The sequence below is a fragment of the Moschus berezovskii genome, chromosome 11, assembly GCF_049115385.1.
Source record: "Moschus berezovskii isolate FMDL1 chromosome 11, NW_MosBer_1.0, whole genome shotgun sequence".
NCBI lineage: Eukaryota > Metazoa > Chordata > Mammalia > Artiodactyla > Moschidae > Moschus > Moschus berezovskii.
The window spans coordinates 92,727,126-92,745,802 of NC_142470.1; the positions used below are offsets into that span (position 1 = coordinate 92,727,126).

The 18,677-nt window shown below is 39.8% G+C and overlaps 1 protein-coding gene across 16 annotated transcripts in view; it reads right to left on the reverse strand.

The window, feature by feature from the left end:
• Positions 1–18,677, reverse strand: part of LTBP1 (latent transforming growth factor beta binding protein 1) — a 461,939-nt gene that overhangs the window by 202,891 nt on the left and 240,371 nt on the right. For all 16 annotated transcript variants that reach the window (XM_055400890.2, XM_055400894.2, XM_055400891.2 and 13 more), the window contains 2 exons: positions 15,747–15,971; positions 13,953–14,221 (listed from right to left, as the gene is read on the reverse strand). In XM_055400890.2, coding sequence (XP_055256865.2) covers positions 13,953–14,221; positions 15,747–15,971 — 494 coding nt within the window. The remainder of the gene's footprint in view (positions 1–13,952; positions 14,222–15,746; positions 15,972–18,677) is intronic.

An 18,677-nucleotide genomic window follows, 5' to 3' on the forward strand; every position in this document is an offset into this window, starting at 1 on the left:
TTGGGAAGATCTGCTGGAGAAGGGATAGGCTACCCACTCCAGTATTCTTGGGCTTCCCTTGTGGCTCAGCTGGTAAAGAATCTACCTGCAATGCAGGAGACCTGGGTTCGATCCCTGTGTTAGGAAGTCCATGGAACTCTCCAGGCCAGAATACTGGAGTGGGTAGCCTTTCCCTTCTCCAGGGAATCTTCCTAACCAGGGATCGAACCCAGGTCTCCTGCATTGCAGGTGGATTCTTTACCAGCTGAGCCACAAGGGAAGCCCAAGAATACTGGAGTGGGCAGCCTATCCCTTCTCCAGCAGATCTTCCCAACCCAAGAATCGAACCGGGGTCTCCTGCATTGCAGGCAGATTCTTTATCAACTGAGCTATCAGGGAAGCCTGAAGAGAGCCCTACCAGGAATTAAATCTGTCAACATCTTGATCTTATACTTCCAATCTCCAGAACTGGGAGAAAATAAATTTTGGTCATTTCTACTACCCAGTCTATAGCATTGGGCTGGCTGGCAGTTCATTTGGGTTCTTCCATAAGATGTTACAGAAACCTGAACAAACTTTTTTGGCCAACCCAATATTTGTGATGGCAGCCCAAGCCAACTTAACAGAGAGCAATGATTCTTGTAAACCCTCCATACCCAGAAGAAATGACCTAAGAGCCTGCATGGAATAGTAGAAACAATACTGGAGTAAGACCCAGAAAAGCCTCAGTTTTAGTCCTTACCTACCATAAACTCAAAACAAGACATGAAGCAAGTTTATTTCTCTCTGTACTTCAGCTTCCTCACCAATCAAATTTTAAGGATAGACTAACAGTGAATATTCATTGATGTGCCTAGAATCTATGATTTTATGAAGACTCTAGTACAGGGGTGAGGGTAACCTGTGAAGGTCCATGTTCATTGAATGTCCCCTGCCTGACAGGCTAATACACTAGATTCTCTGCTGCCATGTGTTTCCACATCCTGACATCGTATCCTGACCTAGACCAACTCGATCAGTGATAACCAGAATGGGCTTCCTCTTTTGGACCCTGTTTCGTGTCCTCCCCTTTTCCTGCTAGTCAGCACTACCAAAAAAAACAAAAACAGTTCTTTCTAAAAACAGTTATGGCTTTTCAATGACTCCTTTCTAAACTACAAGAATTATAATAAATAGGTAATTACCAATCAGTGAAATAAATTATTCAAGATAGGCATGGAGATGCAGACTTTCCATGCCTTGAGGTATGACTCATTCGAAAGTCACATTATGGTTGATCAACCCACACTGCACAGGTGTCCCATGAATTATTCCATATGTGAAACTGCCACACTCACCTCTACCACACCCAGAAGTACCTTATTCCAATGTTCTGGCAAGAAGCCTCAAGGTATTCCGGCAAGAAGAAACTACACCCTCAGTTTTACGAATCTGGTTGAGGAACATGAATCCCACTTATTAAGAAAAAAAACTCCAGGATTTCTCAAAAACCAGAATGAGGACCCTCATGGGAAGAGCCCTCCCTGCAAGTAATGTAACGATTAATCCAAACTCCTGTCACAGCTCTTCTTTGTTTCTATTAATCTTTTCACTATGATATAAACACATCTCCATTCTGGCAAAATGACTTCTGCCCATCTTCTGAGCAAAACAGTCCTCTTTGAGTCTGTGGACCAACTATGGCTCCAAATCAAACTAGAAAACCTCATGAGAGCTCTTCCACATCCATGTACCAGAACATTAAATATGTTTATGTCTATGTGCCAATAAGAAAAAGCATCCAAATCTCTGAACCCTATCACTAATGCAACATATTTGATCAACTTGTTCTAAAGGCTTTTTGTCATAAAGGGGAATATTGTTAGATGGAGCACTGGCAGGGTAACAGGCATTGTCTCATAAGAAGAAGAGGAAAACGCTTAAATACTTCCAGATTTTCTAAAAGAACTTGTAAAAAAATTTGCTTTGGCTTGAGTAGAACATTCTTTACAGGAAAGTTTTTTTTTTTTTTTTAAAGTTCACCCAGCTTTCTTTTATTAGAGTAATTAAAACAATGTTAGGCATTTGGGGTATCTGATACAACCATAATCCTCTGATATTTCAGGGTATTGATTTTACAAAGTATCTACTGTGACTAGGGCATTAACTGTTGTAAATGTATCCACATTGATTTCTGACAGTGTATTTGTTTAAAGCCTGCTGAAGCCAAACCATGGGCTTCAAGGAATTCCAGACAACTACTTTAGTTTTATGAAATGGTATTTTTAAAGTTACACTAAGGCAAAAAATGGTTTTAAAGTAACATAAAAGAGGAAAAAATTCTTAAGCATGAAACTTATGATTCTACTTGACATCTTTTCTAAATAAACGATCAAATTTGGGCTGCCTATTTTCTTCACCTCTACAATGATTTGAGGATTTCAATAGTCAAGTCTAGCAGGCTATGATATGTGTCTTGCTATTCTTAAATTGCAAAAAGAATAATTATGCTTTGTCATGATTATATTCCAACATCATAATTCCCTTAACCTCCCCTTGCAGCAAAACATAAACAACATCATAAATCCTAGTACCAGATGATACAAAGATGAAATTTATCCTAACTCCACTACCAAGGATACTTCCTTTATAAAGACAGACCCAAGATGAGGACGGAAATTAAGACAGGCAGATAGGCATGGCATGGTTATTACTATAGTAATCGGATCTCTCCCAAATGATGAACATAAAGGCCTATTCTGCCCAAAGCTTATTTCCAGAACTGTACTGAGTGAAATTCTTTCTATAAAGCTTCATTGCCTGTCAGTTTCCTTTCTGTTTACAAAGAAAGATACTGAAAGGAACATAAAACCGTCTGGGGCTTTATACCACTACGTAAACTATAACACGTGCCTCGTTTGGTTAAGCTTTCAGCTTTTCTGCATCTCATCCAAGTACACAGAACTCAAAACTAATAATTACCTGTGGTTTGGTTGCAAGTAGTATAGAAAAACATAATGAATGTCACAAGTCACATTAATAGGTTTAATTCCTTGTGAGCAGGGAACCATGTCTGTCTTGACCACTGCTCTGCCACTTGTGGCGGGAACATTTGCTGCTCACCAAGGAACCACTTGCCTCCCCACATATTCCGGTTCCTAACCCTTATTAGTCAGTGAGGACTGCCATCACGAAATTCCAGAGACTGGGTGGCTTCAACAACAGACGTTCATTTTCCCTCCCAGTTCCAGAGGGTCAAAACCCAAGACCAAGGTGCCAGCATGGCCAGTTCTGGTGAGGACTCTCTCCCTGGCTTGCAGGAGGCTGCCATCCGGTCCTGTCCTCACCTGGCAGCTCTCTGGTTACAAAAACACTAATCCTGTTGTATCAGGGCCTCACCCTTATGACCTCATTTACTCTTAATTACTTCCTTATAGACCACCTCCAATTACAGGCACCCTGGGGGTTAAGACTCCAACCTATGGGTCTTCCTTGCCGCAGGAAGTGAGAGGCTGTGCATTCCACACAGCACAGCAGTAGAGCCATGGAGACCACTGTCGGCCTGAGTCCCTGAGGGACTGCAGCGCAGAGTCCCCGGCTCACCTGTTAGACATCGAGTGTGTACAAAGTGTAAGCTTCTGCAGGATTTATGACTACAGTAAAACCTTGCCTACTCTAATACTAATATACTTGCTGATGACTCATGTGTGCCTAGTAACGAGCTCAGTTCATAAGTGGCCCTGTCATGAAAAGCACAAGTTTGCGGGGGAGAGAGGAAAGGCACAAAAATCAACTTTAGGACAATTAACTTTGCAATGGTCTGATTGGATTTTACATGCAGTAAAAGGTTAGGGAGGAGGGATCAATGTGCATTGAAGGAGGACTGAAAGGCTTTTTGGAGGAGCCAACATTTGAGTCTCTCAAGTGGGGGTAGATTTGAAAGATCATTCTAGGTACTGACTGTGTTCAATGTTGGTACGGTTTGCTTTGTCCACTGATACTGTGAGTAAGTATAAGTGGCATCTAAAGCTGTGGAAAAGAAGAAAGACATCAAAATCAGCACAGTCAGAGCGCTGCATGGCTCAAAGGAGCCTTGGTAGTCTTCTCAGCCAAACCAGTTATTTGAAAAATAAAGAAACCAAGGGCCAGAGACATAGTGAATCTGCCAAAATGGAAAAAGAGCAATCGTCTTGGAAATACTAATATAAGGTAGTCCCCTCACCTCTCTGAGCCTCAAGGTTCATTTAAGTAAATGGGAGACAAGAATACCTACTTCTCCTTGTTTTGAAGGTCAACTAAGGCCATAAATGTGAATGCTCTCTATCAAATATTTTATAAAAATACACTGCCTCATTAAAATGCCTGCCCCAAAGCCACAGACTGTTAGACCATTTTCTTAACTCCGTCAAAGCTTGCACACTCTAAAGCAGTCCTCTTCAAAGTACCATCTTGAAAGCACTGCTCTTTGTTCAAAATACTTAGAACTCCTCTGTCTGGATTTCAAAATGCAGGGCTGATGTTCCATTATTTGAAATATCCTCAATGGTGGCGAATCCCTGTTCACCATAGGGGCTGACCTGAGGGCACTGGACGCTTTTGAATTCACTGAGAATACAGTAAATGGGTGGACAGAAAAACAGACATATTTTTACGTGCAGCTCATTAACGGGTTCTGAAACACTTCCTTCAAAATCAATTTCCTAACTGCAAATAGCAGTGTTACTAGAGTAGATTGCACAGTCTCAAAGAATGAGCTCATTGAAACAACATCCAATTTCATATATAAATCCTTTTATATATGAAAAGAGAAAAAGGGAGAAAAACTGGAAGGATAAGAAAACAATGTTACCATTATTGTGGGGGAAGGTGCAGAGCAAAGTTGGGGAATCCTTTTGTTATCTTTCGACAAAGGGTAATGCTGTTTTTTTTCACTAAAATTTATGAATCGGGCTCTGAAGGATCGGGTTGTTGCTTATGTTTGTGCTTTTAGTAAATCAGATGATTCCATTTCATTTTAGCATATCTCAATTCCAAGGGGTCAATGCAGACAAAGCCAGGAAACAACATCAGACCCTAGAAATGCCAGCTGTGACTCTTCAAACATTTCTGTAATGTACAAGAGCCTAAACCAGCCATCAGTTCAAGCCATGATCTCTTAAAACCACTTCCAACATGCTCAGAATTGTCATCTCAAATGACCACAAAACCTTGCCACTTTGCCGATATCAGAAGTGAAATAACATGCATCTATTCAGAACTACCCCATGATTATTTTCAATGCCTGCTCCTCTGCAAAAACAAGAGTCTAATTAAAATAGGTATATTATTTCAGTGAGCCCTAGAGACATAAAATATAGAAATTTGATATTCCATGTCATGATAAAAGTATTTTCACTGCCAATAAAATGAAAAACACCTGAGTGGACTGAAGAAGCATAAATCTGCTTGTCTTTTAAACAGGTCAGGGTGCGTGAACACTCAAAACTGACAGCCCTTTTGGTGCCCAGAAGGCGTTGGCCAGGGTAAAGATGGGATGTTAGGCAGTAAGAAAGGTAATGTCTGGGTCATCACCCATTCTCTGAATTACTCTACTTCAGTTCTAAGAATCTATATTTTGATTATCCTGAAGTCTCAGTCCTACATTCTCAATCCAAGTAAAACCATCAGTTCTTCCTGCCGCTGGCAGAAGCCCAGTGACATGGAGACATGTTCTCTTTTACATGCAGTGTGTGTTTCCCCTTTGGATCTTATCCCTGGCTCTATTGATCTTTTTGACTCCAAGAAGAGGGCCCCTGCCTGAAGTCCATCTGGCAGAGGTGGCTAGAGCAAGAACAGGTGATACTGCACAGGTCCAGGACCTCTCAAGCAACGTGTCATGTGTATGACACCTTTGGTGACACTCTGCTGTTGACACAGGTAAAGTTTGGCAAAGATGAGCATTTCAGAGCCACTGGGGACAACCAGACTCCCTACCAGTCAGTTAAGTATTTCTTAGATTATGCCAAAGGGCTATTTGAGTAGGACATTGAAGCAAATCTCAGATGGCATAGGACGTGTCTGGTGGCCTTCCACCTGAAGGAGGCCAAACTGCAGTAAATGCCATCAACACACCCTCACGGGGCTCTCTGCTCCTGGAGAAGGCAGATATTTGGTAACTCTGGCCCTACCTTCCCTCATCATTGCCCAAAAGCACCTCTGCAAGAAGGTCAAGTTCACCCAGGAGAGCCCTGATGCCAAAAGCACGTTGCCTAGGGAAGTGGGGAAGAGAACCACATACACACCTGCCCCCACTGTTGACCCAGCCAGGCTAACTCAGTCCACCTCACCACATAAGGGATAACACAGAAACGAGAGGCCGAGAGCCTACAGTAAAATGCTTTATATTAACAGTTGTTAATTCTTGAAAGTTCTCATTTATGTAAGTTATGGACTCAATTATGGAATTAACCAGTGTGAAAGTGTTACAACCATTCTGGCATCATCCTCCCATCAGGATAAAATTAGTATTTCATCCTCGCTTCAGGCCTCACCCCAGTAATGCTCACCATCAGTGCAGAGGAGTCTGAAGAAGTCAAAGAAGAGGTTTCTAAGCAGAATTTCATGTCCCAGATCCCTTAATTGAGCACTAAATTCCTTTCTCATCAATGATAAGAGATTTTCAAAGTCTGAAGCCCATTGCTATGTCTTACTGGGTTGGCCAAAAATTTGTTCATTTTTCTGTAACATCTTATATGTGCTGTGCTTCAGTCATATCTGACTCTTTGTGACCCTATACACTGTATCCCACTGGGCTCCTCTGTTCATGGAATTCTCCAGGCAAGAATACTGGAGTGGGTTTCCATGCCTTCCTCCAGGGGATCTTCCTAACCCAGGGATTGAACCCGTGTCTTTTATATCTCCTGCATTGACAGGCAGGTTCTTTACCACTCATGCCACCTAAGAGGCTTATGGAAAAACCCAAACAAGCTTTTTGGCCAACCCAATACATCTCTACTTACCCATCTCTGTTTTTTCTGCTGTGTAGGGTCAACAGACAGATCTATTTTTTCATTGGCTTCTATGTAGTAGAAACCAGGAAATATTTTTCTTCAAAGTCCTGAGACTTTTTTAAAAAGTACTTTCAGCCATTAAGTTAATATACTTTCCCACTTCAGTGAGCTCACACTTTCATGCTAGTTTCTCCATGATGTTTTTTTTTTTTGTTTTTTTTTTTAAGCTTTCTTTTCTTTTTAACAAAAGCAAGTGAATCTGTTTGGTTCTTCAGAAGTGTGTGTGTGTCCCAGTGTTGTGGTTTAGAGCATGAGGATGTTATTGAATTTATCTGCCAAAAAGACCAATCTTCAGTTAAAGAATCTCTTTCTCCAAAGGCCCATTGTTTCTATTTTCCTTTCCAACTTCTAGAACCTCTTAAGGGGATCACAAACTATTTAATTTTTGCCCAAGGGCTTATTATTTATATGACCAGTAATTAAAGGAAAAAGATTTTTTTCAGTGATACCAGGATTTCACATCAAGAAGTGGTCCTTTTCTTCCTAATACACATAAAAGCTTACTTTCTTCTATAGAATATATATTTGAGAATTTAGAGTGTTTCTTATGGTTTTTAAAATTAAACCTTCTTTATTTTTTTTAATTGAAATACAGTTGCTATACAATATTATGTAAGTTACAAGTATACCATATAGTGACTCACGATTTTTCAAGTTTATGATCCATTTATAATTATTGTAAAATATTGGCTACATTCACCATGTTATACAACATATCCTTATAACTTATTTTATACCTTATAGTTTGTACGTCTTGTACCTATGGAGCTTTCTTCCCCAACAATATGGGGATTTTATGGTTGCCAACTATGAAAGTGAGTTTGAGTATTATCTGATTATCTGTGCTAGAGTGCTGTACTAAAAACATCCTCTCTCTTCTGTTTACATCTACTTCAGGTTTTCTAGTATTTCTGTTCTCATTAACGCAAGCATTCATATGTGCAATGTGCTGCTCTTTTGGCACTTGCAATAGGAAAGTCTTGAGGCACTTGAATTTTTGTCTCATCTTGTACAACTGTCTAATTAAGGGGCACGTTCCCACAATGAACAAAAAACACATGATTTCACAAAGCAGCAGTGGCACACCCAACATGGAAGCTGGACTCCCAACCCTCCATCTCACACAAGGTCTTTTCATACCATCTGGCATCATTAGGTCACAGTAAATGTTTATTTCCAGTAATTGGGCAATACATAAAACATGTTTGAAACAACCAAAAACTCTAGATGCCAAATAAGTCTCCAACTTGGGTCACTATTAAGAAAAGCCATTTAGACTAAAGGACAGCCTTGAACAATGGAAAAAGTGTACCCATTCAATGACCTTATGGTACAAAAATAGATTTGAGGGGTGTTTTATTAAATTTGGCTTCTCCAGTATTCTCGCCTGGAGAATCCCCATGAACAGAGGAGCCTAGCAGGCTACAGTCCATGGGGTCACAGAGTCAGGCACGACTTAGTAACTAAGCACACATAAGAGATGAAAACTTGCTGGAAATGTTGAAACAACTATAACCACTAAAAATGTAATTCTAATTTGATCTATACATTGAGCAAAATATCAGAAATATTTTCAAATATTTATGGAGTACCAGTGCTTGCTGTAGGCAACACAGATACCTATCTTTGCCAAAATTACGACTTTTCAACTATTTCAAACTTGATTTATTTTTTATTGGAGTATAATTGATTTTCAATATTGTGTTAGTTTCTGCTGTACAGAAAAGGGAATCAGCCATACATATACATACATCCACTCTTCCAGACTCCATTCCTATATAGGTTCATTATAGAACACTGAATAAAGCTCCCTGTGCAATACAGTAGGTTATTAGTTATCTTTTATTTATTGTAGTATATTTCAAACTTGATTTACATTCAAGAAACCAATTCCTCTTGGCCATCCTGTGCTTAGTTGCTCTGTCGTATCCGACTCTTTGCAACCCCACTAACTGTAGCCTGCCAGGCACCTCTGTCCATGGGGATTCTCCAGGCAAGAATACTGGAGTGGGTTGCCATGCCCTTCTCCATGGGATCTTCCCAACCCAGGGATCAAACCCAGGTCTCCCACAGTGCAGGCAGATTCTTTACTGTCTGAGCCACCAGGGAAGCCCAAGAATAGTAGAATGGGTAGCCTATCCCTTCCCCTGGGGATCTTCCCAACCCAGGAATTGAACAGGGTCTCCTGCATTGCAGGTGGATTCTTTACCAGCTGAGCTACTGGGGAAGCCCTGATCACCCTATATGTTCTATTAATTTCTGTTCTCTTAATACTTTAAGGTGAATTTAGTGATTCCAGTACACAACCTGATTCACAAAGAAATCAACACTCTATATAATCTTAAGAATACATTATTTTTTAGGACTCTGAAAGATGAAACATGACAATAGAAAGGTATTTCCCCCTTTATCTTGATACTCTCCATCAAGGTAAAAAAACATTTTAGATATTTCTAATCACATTACTCCTATTCTTTCCACTTTATAATATTAAGACAAGTCCAAAAAATCTGTATTATTTATCTATCATCACTAGGTCTATTCGCTAACCACTGAATTTTCTCCATTAATCCTCTCTCACTTCATCTCTAAAACAGCATTGGATTCCCTGACTGATATTCAAGAATACCTGATTCTTGACATCAATCAAAGATGGAACTGGTTAAAACAAAGATATAGCTACTCATCTTTATCTCATAATTCTCCCCTGCAAGGGTCAATTAATCAATCAGACAGCACATTTATCTGATTTCTGAAGCCAGGAATTTCAGAATAGTCCAGCTCATCACCATCTTTTTCTTCACAACAGCCCATAATCAAATCCTGATGCTGGATCCTTCACAAAACCTCTGCATTCAACTCTTCATTTTCAAGTTGACTTCTTAGATTGGACCCTGATCATGTGACAACTGGACCAAGGCCAGCTTCTCCTCCCTGGCTTCCTCATGCCCACCATGTCCACATCCACTTCCAACTCACTCAAAATCTGAGACTTTTAAAATTTTTTGGACATTCATTAAATGCACTAAATTTAGAGCTTTTAAATTCATCTTAAAATTATATTATTCTATTTATAAGTCAAGAAAATGTTCACATTTTCTTTTTCTTATAAGGAATTTTCAAATATGCTGAGATAATTCAAAGAATAAAAACAGTAATCACTTGTATTCCTACCTCTGAGTCAACAGGTGTTACAATTTTGCTATATTTGTGTATAAAAGGCATCTGAAAGTAAATTACAGACATCACGGCATTCCTCACTCTAGAATAATGGCACTGCCCTACATACCTCTAATACCATTATCATAGCTAAGAAAAGAATAGTTCCAAAGGACCACCTAATATCCAGCCCATATTTAAACATCCTCAATTGTTCTTTAAATGTCTTTCAGAGCTGGGTGTTGATTTTTTTGTAAAACCAAGATATAATTAAGGTTCATATATTAGATGTGCTGCTATCTCTCTAGTCTCTTTATGGGGAAGTCAGTGTGTGTGTGTGTTTAATGATATGAACATTTTAAAGAAACCAAGCAACAATTTATCAGTCTTTCTGATGTGATAGCTTTAGCTTGTTTCTTCACCTTCAGTATTCCCTATAAGCTGGAGGTTAGGTGTAAAGGCTCAGTTAGATTCTGCTATATATTTCTGGCAAGAATCCTTTTAAGGCGTTGCTGTACATTTCATACTGTAGCCCATTCCGTTCCGTTCTGTCGCTCAGTCGTGTCCGACTCTATGCGACCCCGTGGACTGTAGCCTACCAGGCTTCTCCGTCCACGGGATTCTCCAGGCAAGAATACTGGAGTGGGTTACCATTTCCTTCTCCAGGGGATCTGCCCGACCCAGGGATCGAACCCGGGTCTCCCGCATTGGAGGCAGACGCCTTAACCTCTGAGCCACCAGGGAAGCCCTTAGGAGGCACATAATGTCACTTGTCCTGCTTTTAATGATTCTGAATTTGATCATTTGATCAAAGGGGCCTCATGCTATTTTTAATTTGACACCAAGTCATTTATTTTGCCCTACACCTAAAGTTTAAGACTTCATATCTGTGCCAACATCTGCCAGGAACTCTAGTTTACTTCTCTGGTCTCTTCTGATGCTTCTTCCTGACCTGTTTCTTAGTGTTCTCTCTCCTCTATTTAATTTCTCCCCTCTTCTCTATAGCTTAATTTCTTAACCAATCATACATTTTCCTCCACCATCCAAGCAAGTCCCGAAATTCTATTCTGTGAAAGTCCCATGCATTCGAATACACTGATCACAGTTCATGTTGCATCTTCAACCTCAAGTTTACTGCTTCATTTTTAGAATGTGCTACAGAAATGACTATTTTTACCAAATTTTGCAGATGACCTCTAATGGCAATACATAAACATAGGTGCTTACTGATTATGACATTAAGTTCTCAGTAGGTATAATCTACAGTGGATAAGAATCTTGCTACTGAGCAAAAAACCAGTATTTATTTAAAATAAATAATAAATAAAATTTTAAGTACTCATTAGGGTTTTCTGCCATTCATTTAAAACCCACTTATAGCTCCCTCTGTAGCTGTATTTGCAAAACAACCATAGCAAGAAAGCACAAATATTTCCAAACACCTTTGTAGGATACATCTTATATACTATTGACTATTTTGTCAGTAATTTTTTAATGCCTGGATCATCCTAATTGCACAAATTGGACAATCATAGGCATTCAACATTTCTCACCAATAGGAAAAAAATGTATTCTGAGAATATTTTGAAGCTGTGTATTACTGACTACACATGCAAAATGAATTAAGCATTGAGATCACCGTCTGGATCATTTAGATCAGAAGTCAGAGAAATAACCAGATAAGGCAAAAATGTGTTCCAATGAGTCTGAATTATTTGGATAATTCCACCAACGATCCAATTCATGTGAACTATATAATTCACCTTAGGCCTAAAAGTAAATAATTTGTTTATATTCTTTCCAGTGAGCAAGTGTCTGCCTACAATTACATGTACAAGAATAACAAAGTCTGTTGACATCTCATTTTCTTGCTTTTTACCATCTGTGTTCCAATTTGGAAACTAAGGAGAAAGATACTGGGCACAGAATTTTAAAAGGACATGCTTTTTCCTCATGATCGACCTAAGCTGAAATGACTAAACAATGCAAATGACACCAAATCCATCCTTCTCCTCCAAGGCTTTTCTGGGGCAAATTGTGCCGTGCACGAGGTTTACTTCATCCCCACTGCCCCTGTAAAAACTTGCCTTTAACACAGTAATCCAGTCTTTACTTCTAAGCTAAATGTAACTTGATGATATTCCTTCTGCAAAAAGCACGTTTAAACCTGGTCTTCAACTGAGGAAGAAAAAGGCCCCCTTTCAGTAGGCATTTCAGGCATCTACAGGCAGACCAAGGTTGAGTGGGAGATTAAACCTTCCCTGCCTTAGTGAAGTTACATGACAAAAGCAATCACCTGCTCTATTTTTACATTTGACTCTCAATAGGTAAGCATTTTCCAAGCTAGTATTTGTATAGTTCTGTAACATTTGCAGAGCATGTTACTTTGCCTAGTCTAATCTTGACCAAGCTCCATACTCTTATCTCCACTTTACAAATAAGGAAGCTGGTTCCTTGCCACCGCCCATGGCTCTAACCAAGGCCTTATAACTCTACATGGCTCTTCTTTCCATTCTGGTCTACAGACCAATTTTGCTTCTTCCTCTAGGAGAAAAGGGTTTCCCTGGTGGCTCAGTGGTAAAGAAACCCTGCCAATGCAGGAGACACAGGTTCAATTCCTGTGTCAGGAAGATCCCTTGGAGAAGAAAATGACAACCTACCTCAGTATTCTTGCCCGAGAAATCCCATGGACAGGGGAGCCTAGTAGGCTACAATTCATGGGGTCGCAAAAGAGTTGGACACAGTAGCAACTAAACAACTAGAAGAAAGGAGATGACCTAACCATAGACTTGCCTATCACTTACAAGTGTTCTCCATGTTCAAAAGCAAGAATGACTGATTCTGTTATCGACATATATCACACACACAGACACACATAGTTTTTTGAATATTCAGGTAACAGTAGATAAACAGATCTCACCTATTCTTCTCACCTGGGGTTAAAACCATAATCAAGTGACAGGAGAAGAACCACAGAACAAAGCTATGTGATTATCACATAATTCCAAAGCAGGAAGCACAAAGTAACTGTGATAGAGGAACCAGTAATTTTCTGTTGTTTTTACTATGCACATTCAATGATGAGTTTTAAAGAAAATTCAACTTCTCTCTCACCTAACGATATATAGAACTACAGTTACACATAAATGCAATATTTAAAATACACTTCAAACAACTTATACACTGCTATTCTAGTTAGTTTTATAAGAAAATAAAAGATGACAAATTATTACTGTCTGATGGGTTCAAAACTTGACTATATCCACTAACCAGTAAACTACTGCAAAAAGGCATGAAAATTTTCAAATATCTCTGTAGAATATATCTCATGTACCATATCTCACGCCTGACACATGCTTTAAATACAGATCACTGTAACTGAAAAACTACCAACAGCCAATCATGGCTATCTTGCAGCATTTCCGGAAGTTCAATATATACTATTATCTTATGGATACTTCCAAATATCTTACAATGCTTACAGTATCTTATATCTCAGAGGTTGGCAAACTCTTTCTGTAAAGGTCTTCGCAGACCATATTTTAGGCATTTCAGATCATATGACCTCACTGAAAGTATATAATCCTTCTGTCAGTAGCATGAAAGCAGACATAGACAGTATGTAAATGATGGATCTGGCTGTATCCAATAAATCTTTATTTATAGTAACAGGCCCACAGGTTGCCAATTCCTTCTACAAAAACCTCCTTTCATCAAGGCTGTCTTTCCTATTAAGAGAGACTATCTAGAACACACCACTAAAATGGGCTAGGCAGTGCTGCTCACCTGTGACCCAATGGTTTCCTGGAAGCACCGGCCCAGCTGGGTCTTAGCAGCCACCGGATACACGTGAGGAATGACTTGCTGATATGAGGAATGGACCGTCTGGGTCTTCTGGACGGGAAGGCCTTGGTAAGGGACTTGGGACTGGCCCGGTTGAGTTTCTTTAACCTTCTGACTTGTTGGGCCATCAACTCTTGAAACCTGATGGATCTGGACCGAGGCCTCAGGAGGGTGCTTCACATGGATATTGACTATGTTAGGAGGAAATTTCACTAAAACAGATCGGGAGGAAAACTTATCAGCTGTAAATAATTAACATGCATGTCACGATGAAAGTAAATTTTCATGCTTATCAGCATGAAACTAAATTTTATACACATACATATACTTAAGTACATATATATTATGCTGTTGTTTTGTTGTTTAAGTCGTGCCCAACTCTTCTGTGATCCCATGGACTGTAGCCCACCAATTTCTCTGTCCATGGGATTTCCCAGGCAAGAATACTGGAGTGGGTAGCCATTCCCTTCTCCAGGAGATCTTCCCACCCCAGGAATCAAACCCATGTCTCCCGAATTGCAGGCAGATTCTCTTTACCTCTAAGCCACCAGGAAAACCCGCATATATATTATACATAGGATAAATAAAAGATTTATAGTGTGGATCTAGTTTTGCTGCATAGCCATTAAAACTCTTGAGAGTAAAAGGGGACACTCAAAAATTAAACTTGAATTTATATACTTTAAAGAATAAAACTACTTTTACAAAGCAAAATTTAAACCTCTCAGAATAATGGATTCATGAAACATTTTTTTCAGAAGAGCCAGAAAACTATGAAATTTGTGCTACTTGTGGTCATACACTTTATTGAACAAAAGTAATTAAGACTCAAAAGTTAGATTATTTTCTAATTTCTCACAAAGTTTCTATCAGACAGACTGTAGGATTTATAACACAATTTCACAAAACATAGTTCTCTTACCCTTAAACCTGGTGTGTACATACTTTTGTGCTTCTTTTGACAAACACAAAATATTTAAGTGTGACATTTTATATCAGTATTGTCTTTCTCTGCAGGTTTCACACAGAATTTTATCTTCTGATGCTAAGATTCGGGTTTTAAAGAATAAGAGCCAGTAACACTTCTCTGACCCCCTTTATAAAAATTGTGCATGTGTGAGAGGTGCCAGGTTGAAAAGAATGAATTAGTCATAGAATTTGAGCTCCAAGTGACCTAGTTTATCTTCCTCTACAGATGAATAAACTGAAGCCCAGGGAGGTTACAGATTGTCTAGAACTAAAACCAAGCGCTGCTGCTGCTGCTGCTGCTAAGTCGCGTCAGTCGTGTCCAACTCTGTGCGACCCCATAGACGGCAGCGCACCAGGCTCCTGCATCCATGGAATTCCCCAGGCAAGAGTACTGGAGTGGGGTGCCACTGCCTTCTCCTTTGACTACAAAATAGACTTGGTATTCAACAGCAGGTACCGTGTGACCTACTAGATGATTAATGATCATAAGGGTCAGAACACCATCTTGTTCACCTTCCCCTTTCCCAGGTCCTGCCAGATCACCACGCATGTTTATTAGTTCTTGGTCCTGTGTCACCAGAGAAAGACGGGCTCCATTTTCTCATTTCCTAGATACCATTCTCTATGGCCGAGAAAGCACTGTCACCATATAACTGGGCCCATATTCTGTTCCAGTGCCAATCCCGCAGGCACTTGGCTTCTGTATATACAGGTTTGGCATGTTAACAGAGTTCTGACGAATAGGCAAAATCGAAACAGTCAGCTTACCTTTTACTCCTTGCTGGCTGGTCATGGTCAGAGGCAAAGTATGTGTCGAGTGGACGACATGTGTTCCCAAAGCCTTGCCTGACTGCTGGGAATGCTGATACACTTTAGGCAGGCTGGCCCCGTGGACTGGGATCTGACAGAGCTTCCCTGTGAAATTTGGAGGGCACTGGCATTTGTCCCTCGAACTGCACTGGCCTCCATTCATACATGGAAGATGGCAAATTACTGTAACAGGAAAGAGAAAATGTGAAGAGTTGGTTAGTTTCTCAAAAGCTAAGTAACAGTCAACCAACAGAACATCCCCAAAGCACAGCCATCATATTACCAATGAATTTAGAAATGGTAAACGAAGGAGAACCTACACTGGGACAAAAATACTTCCTTTTTTTTTTTTAAACTATCTTTTCCTTTCCACCTTAAATAAGTCATTTAGCTCTCCAGTTGCTTGTGGTTGTTCATCCACAACGCTGGAAAGAATTCATGGGAAAAAATATACATATATGTAAATATACACAGTTACTCAGGATCTCTCTTACATTCTGTACTTACTGTGTTTTCCTATTACTAGTTTATTTACTGTCTTTCTAGATTATAAACTCTTTGGGGGAAAGGAATGCCTGGTTTAATGAACTTTATAGCCTCAGCAACTAGAATAATGTCCGGCGCATAGTGGATATTAAATATTTCCTCCAAGAATAAACAAATGAGAGTGCTAAAAATAATATCTGTTGAGAATTTTCTCTACGTAAGGAACTGAACTAAGTGCTACCCAGAATAAGGGAGTAGAATAGTTTGAATCCTGCTTTACAGGAATTTGCAATCCCATTAAGATAACAAGACCACAGTGAAACCTAGAATTAACAGTGATTAATAGTTGGGAAATTATTTAGAATACCAAAAGGTAAAAGGATGTGTTTGGGTGAAGAATTTTATGAGGAGTTTTAAATTCTGGCTAAATTCAGACTATGGCCAACCTCTTTACGACTAATGAATTCTTCCCATCAGCCTTTAAACTGATCAGATCTCCAGCTGCTTAAAAAATAAGACTCTCAACTCCATTCTCTTTCAGCTTCTACTCTGCTTCAATCATCTCCTCCATGACCAAACTTTCCAAAAGAATTATCTGCTCACTTCTCTGTTCACTACTAGCTAGCCAGCACCAAGTTGTATTCCCTTGTGTGTGTTCCCTTTTCCCATACCTCTCCTACACTGAAACTCCTCTTCCTCAGGTCACTAACGGTCTCCGCATTGCTAAATCCATTGGTTGGATTTCAGTCTTCCCTTAGCCTCTGTGACATCTCACCACCTCTTTCCTCTTTGTCCACTGTCTCTCACTATTCTTTGCAGACTCCTCTCTTTGCTTATCCTTTAAACACAGGTGTGCTTGAAGATTTGGTCTTAAAATCTTCTGCTTCACTAACCCTACACATTCTGATTTCATCCTATCATATGAGGATGTCACTCAAAACCATATTTCTGAGCCAAAGCCGCCTGCTGCGCTCCAACTGTCTACATCCTGTAGATCTTCTATAGGCAGCTCAAACTTACAATGTATCACTTGGAACAGGATCATCTTCCCCCTAACATCTCCCATTCACTGAGGGATGCTTAACAGAAATCTGAGAGTCCTCTCAAACCACTCAAATATCCAGTTCTCCAGGTCCTGCCTTCTAAATATTTATCAAATATGCCCACATCTTTCTCATCGTAGAGATCCTATTTTCTCTGAAACCTCATTTCCCACAATTCAGCTACTTGGAATTTGATTCCTGAGTGGACAGGGCTCTCTCACCCCTCCTCATGTTTTATCTACCCTGCACCCTTGGCCTGGAACACTCTTTCCATTTGCTTCTCTACACCCTCCCCACTTGCCCACCTAACTCCTACTCACCTTTTAGACTCTGCTTAAACCTCACTTCCTGGAAGCATTTCCGGTTGCCCCTCATCTAGGTTTGGGCCTCTCCTCTGTGCCTCCATGGGCTCTCATTCACTGTCTATCGTGCCCCTTGGCTTACTGCATTATAATCCTCTGACTGTGCTTCTGTATGTCCTATTCAACTAGAGCTCTGTGAGGTCAGGGACTTCAATGTTTTACCTCTAACATGTAGCTCAGCTTTTAGAAAAAATGCTGCAGCTCAAAAAAAATTACTAGATGAAAGAATGAACAGATTTATGGCTACTACTTTGTCAAATACCATTCTAGGTACTACATAAGAAAGTAAAACCTAACTGGAGCTGTTAGGTAATACACGATAACTAAAAATACTCATCAACAAATAAGTAACACTGGAAAATATAAAATGCAAATTCTATGGAACTTCAGAGAAAAGTCATTTCTGGGAAGTCAAAATAGACTTTTCAGGAGAGCTCACTTGAAATAAGTCTTTGAAGCTGGGGATTCAGAAAAACAGAAAGGACTGCATCCCAGGAGGATGGCGTGTGAAAAGGCCAGTGGTAGACAAATTTGGAAGATAAGGAGAAAGCCCATGTTGTTGAAATCCCAGATTCCTTGGGGAGAGGGGTCAGGTGATAAACTGGGAGATGTAGACTTAACTCAGAGAATGGCTAAAGGTCTGATAAAGAGTTTGGATTTTATTCTGTAATTAATAAATTATTTTGGAGACTTCACGGAGAGAATTTTCCAGGAAGATTACTCTTGTGATGGCATGTGGCACTAGCTAGAAAGGAGAGTGACCAAGTAGATAAGTCAGATAGGAGAATATTAAAATAACTGAAAGACAACTTGAAAAGCCCATGGATTAGGATCACGGCAAAAAGAACTGATAGAAACATGAAGTAATATTATGACAGACAGGCAATTGGTAAAACGTGGAGATGGAACACAGGAAGTAAACAGAAGGCGAAGGAAGGGGTAAGACACTGAAGGAGAAAGGGAAGAACTGGAAAAAAATGACCAACGTGACTGCCAAG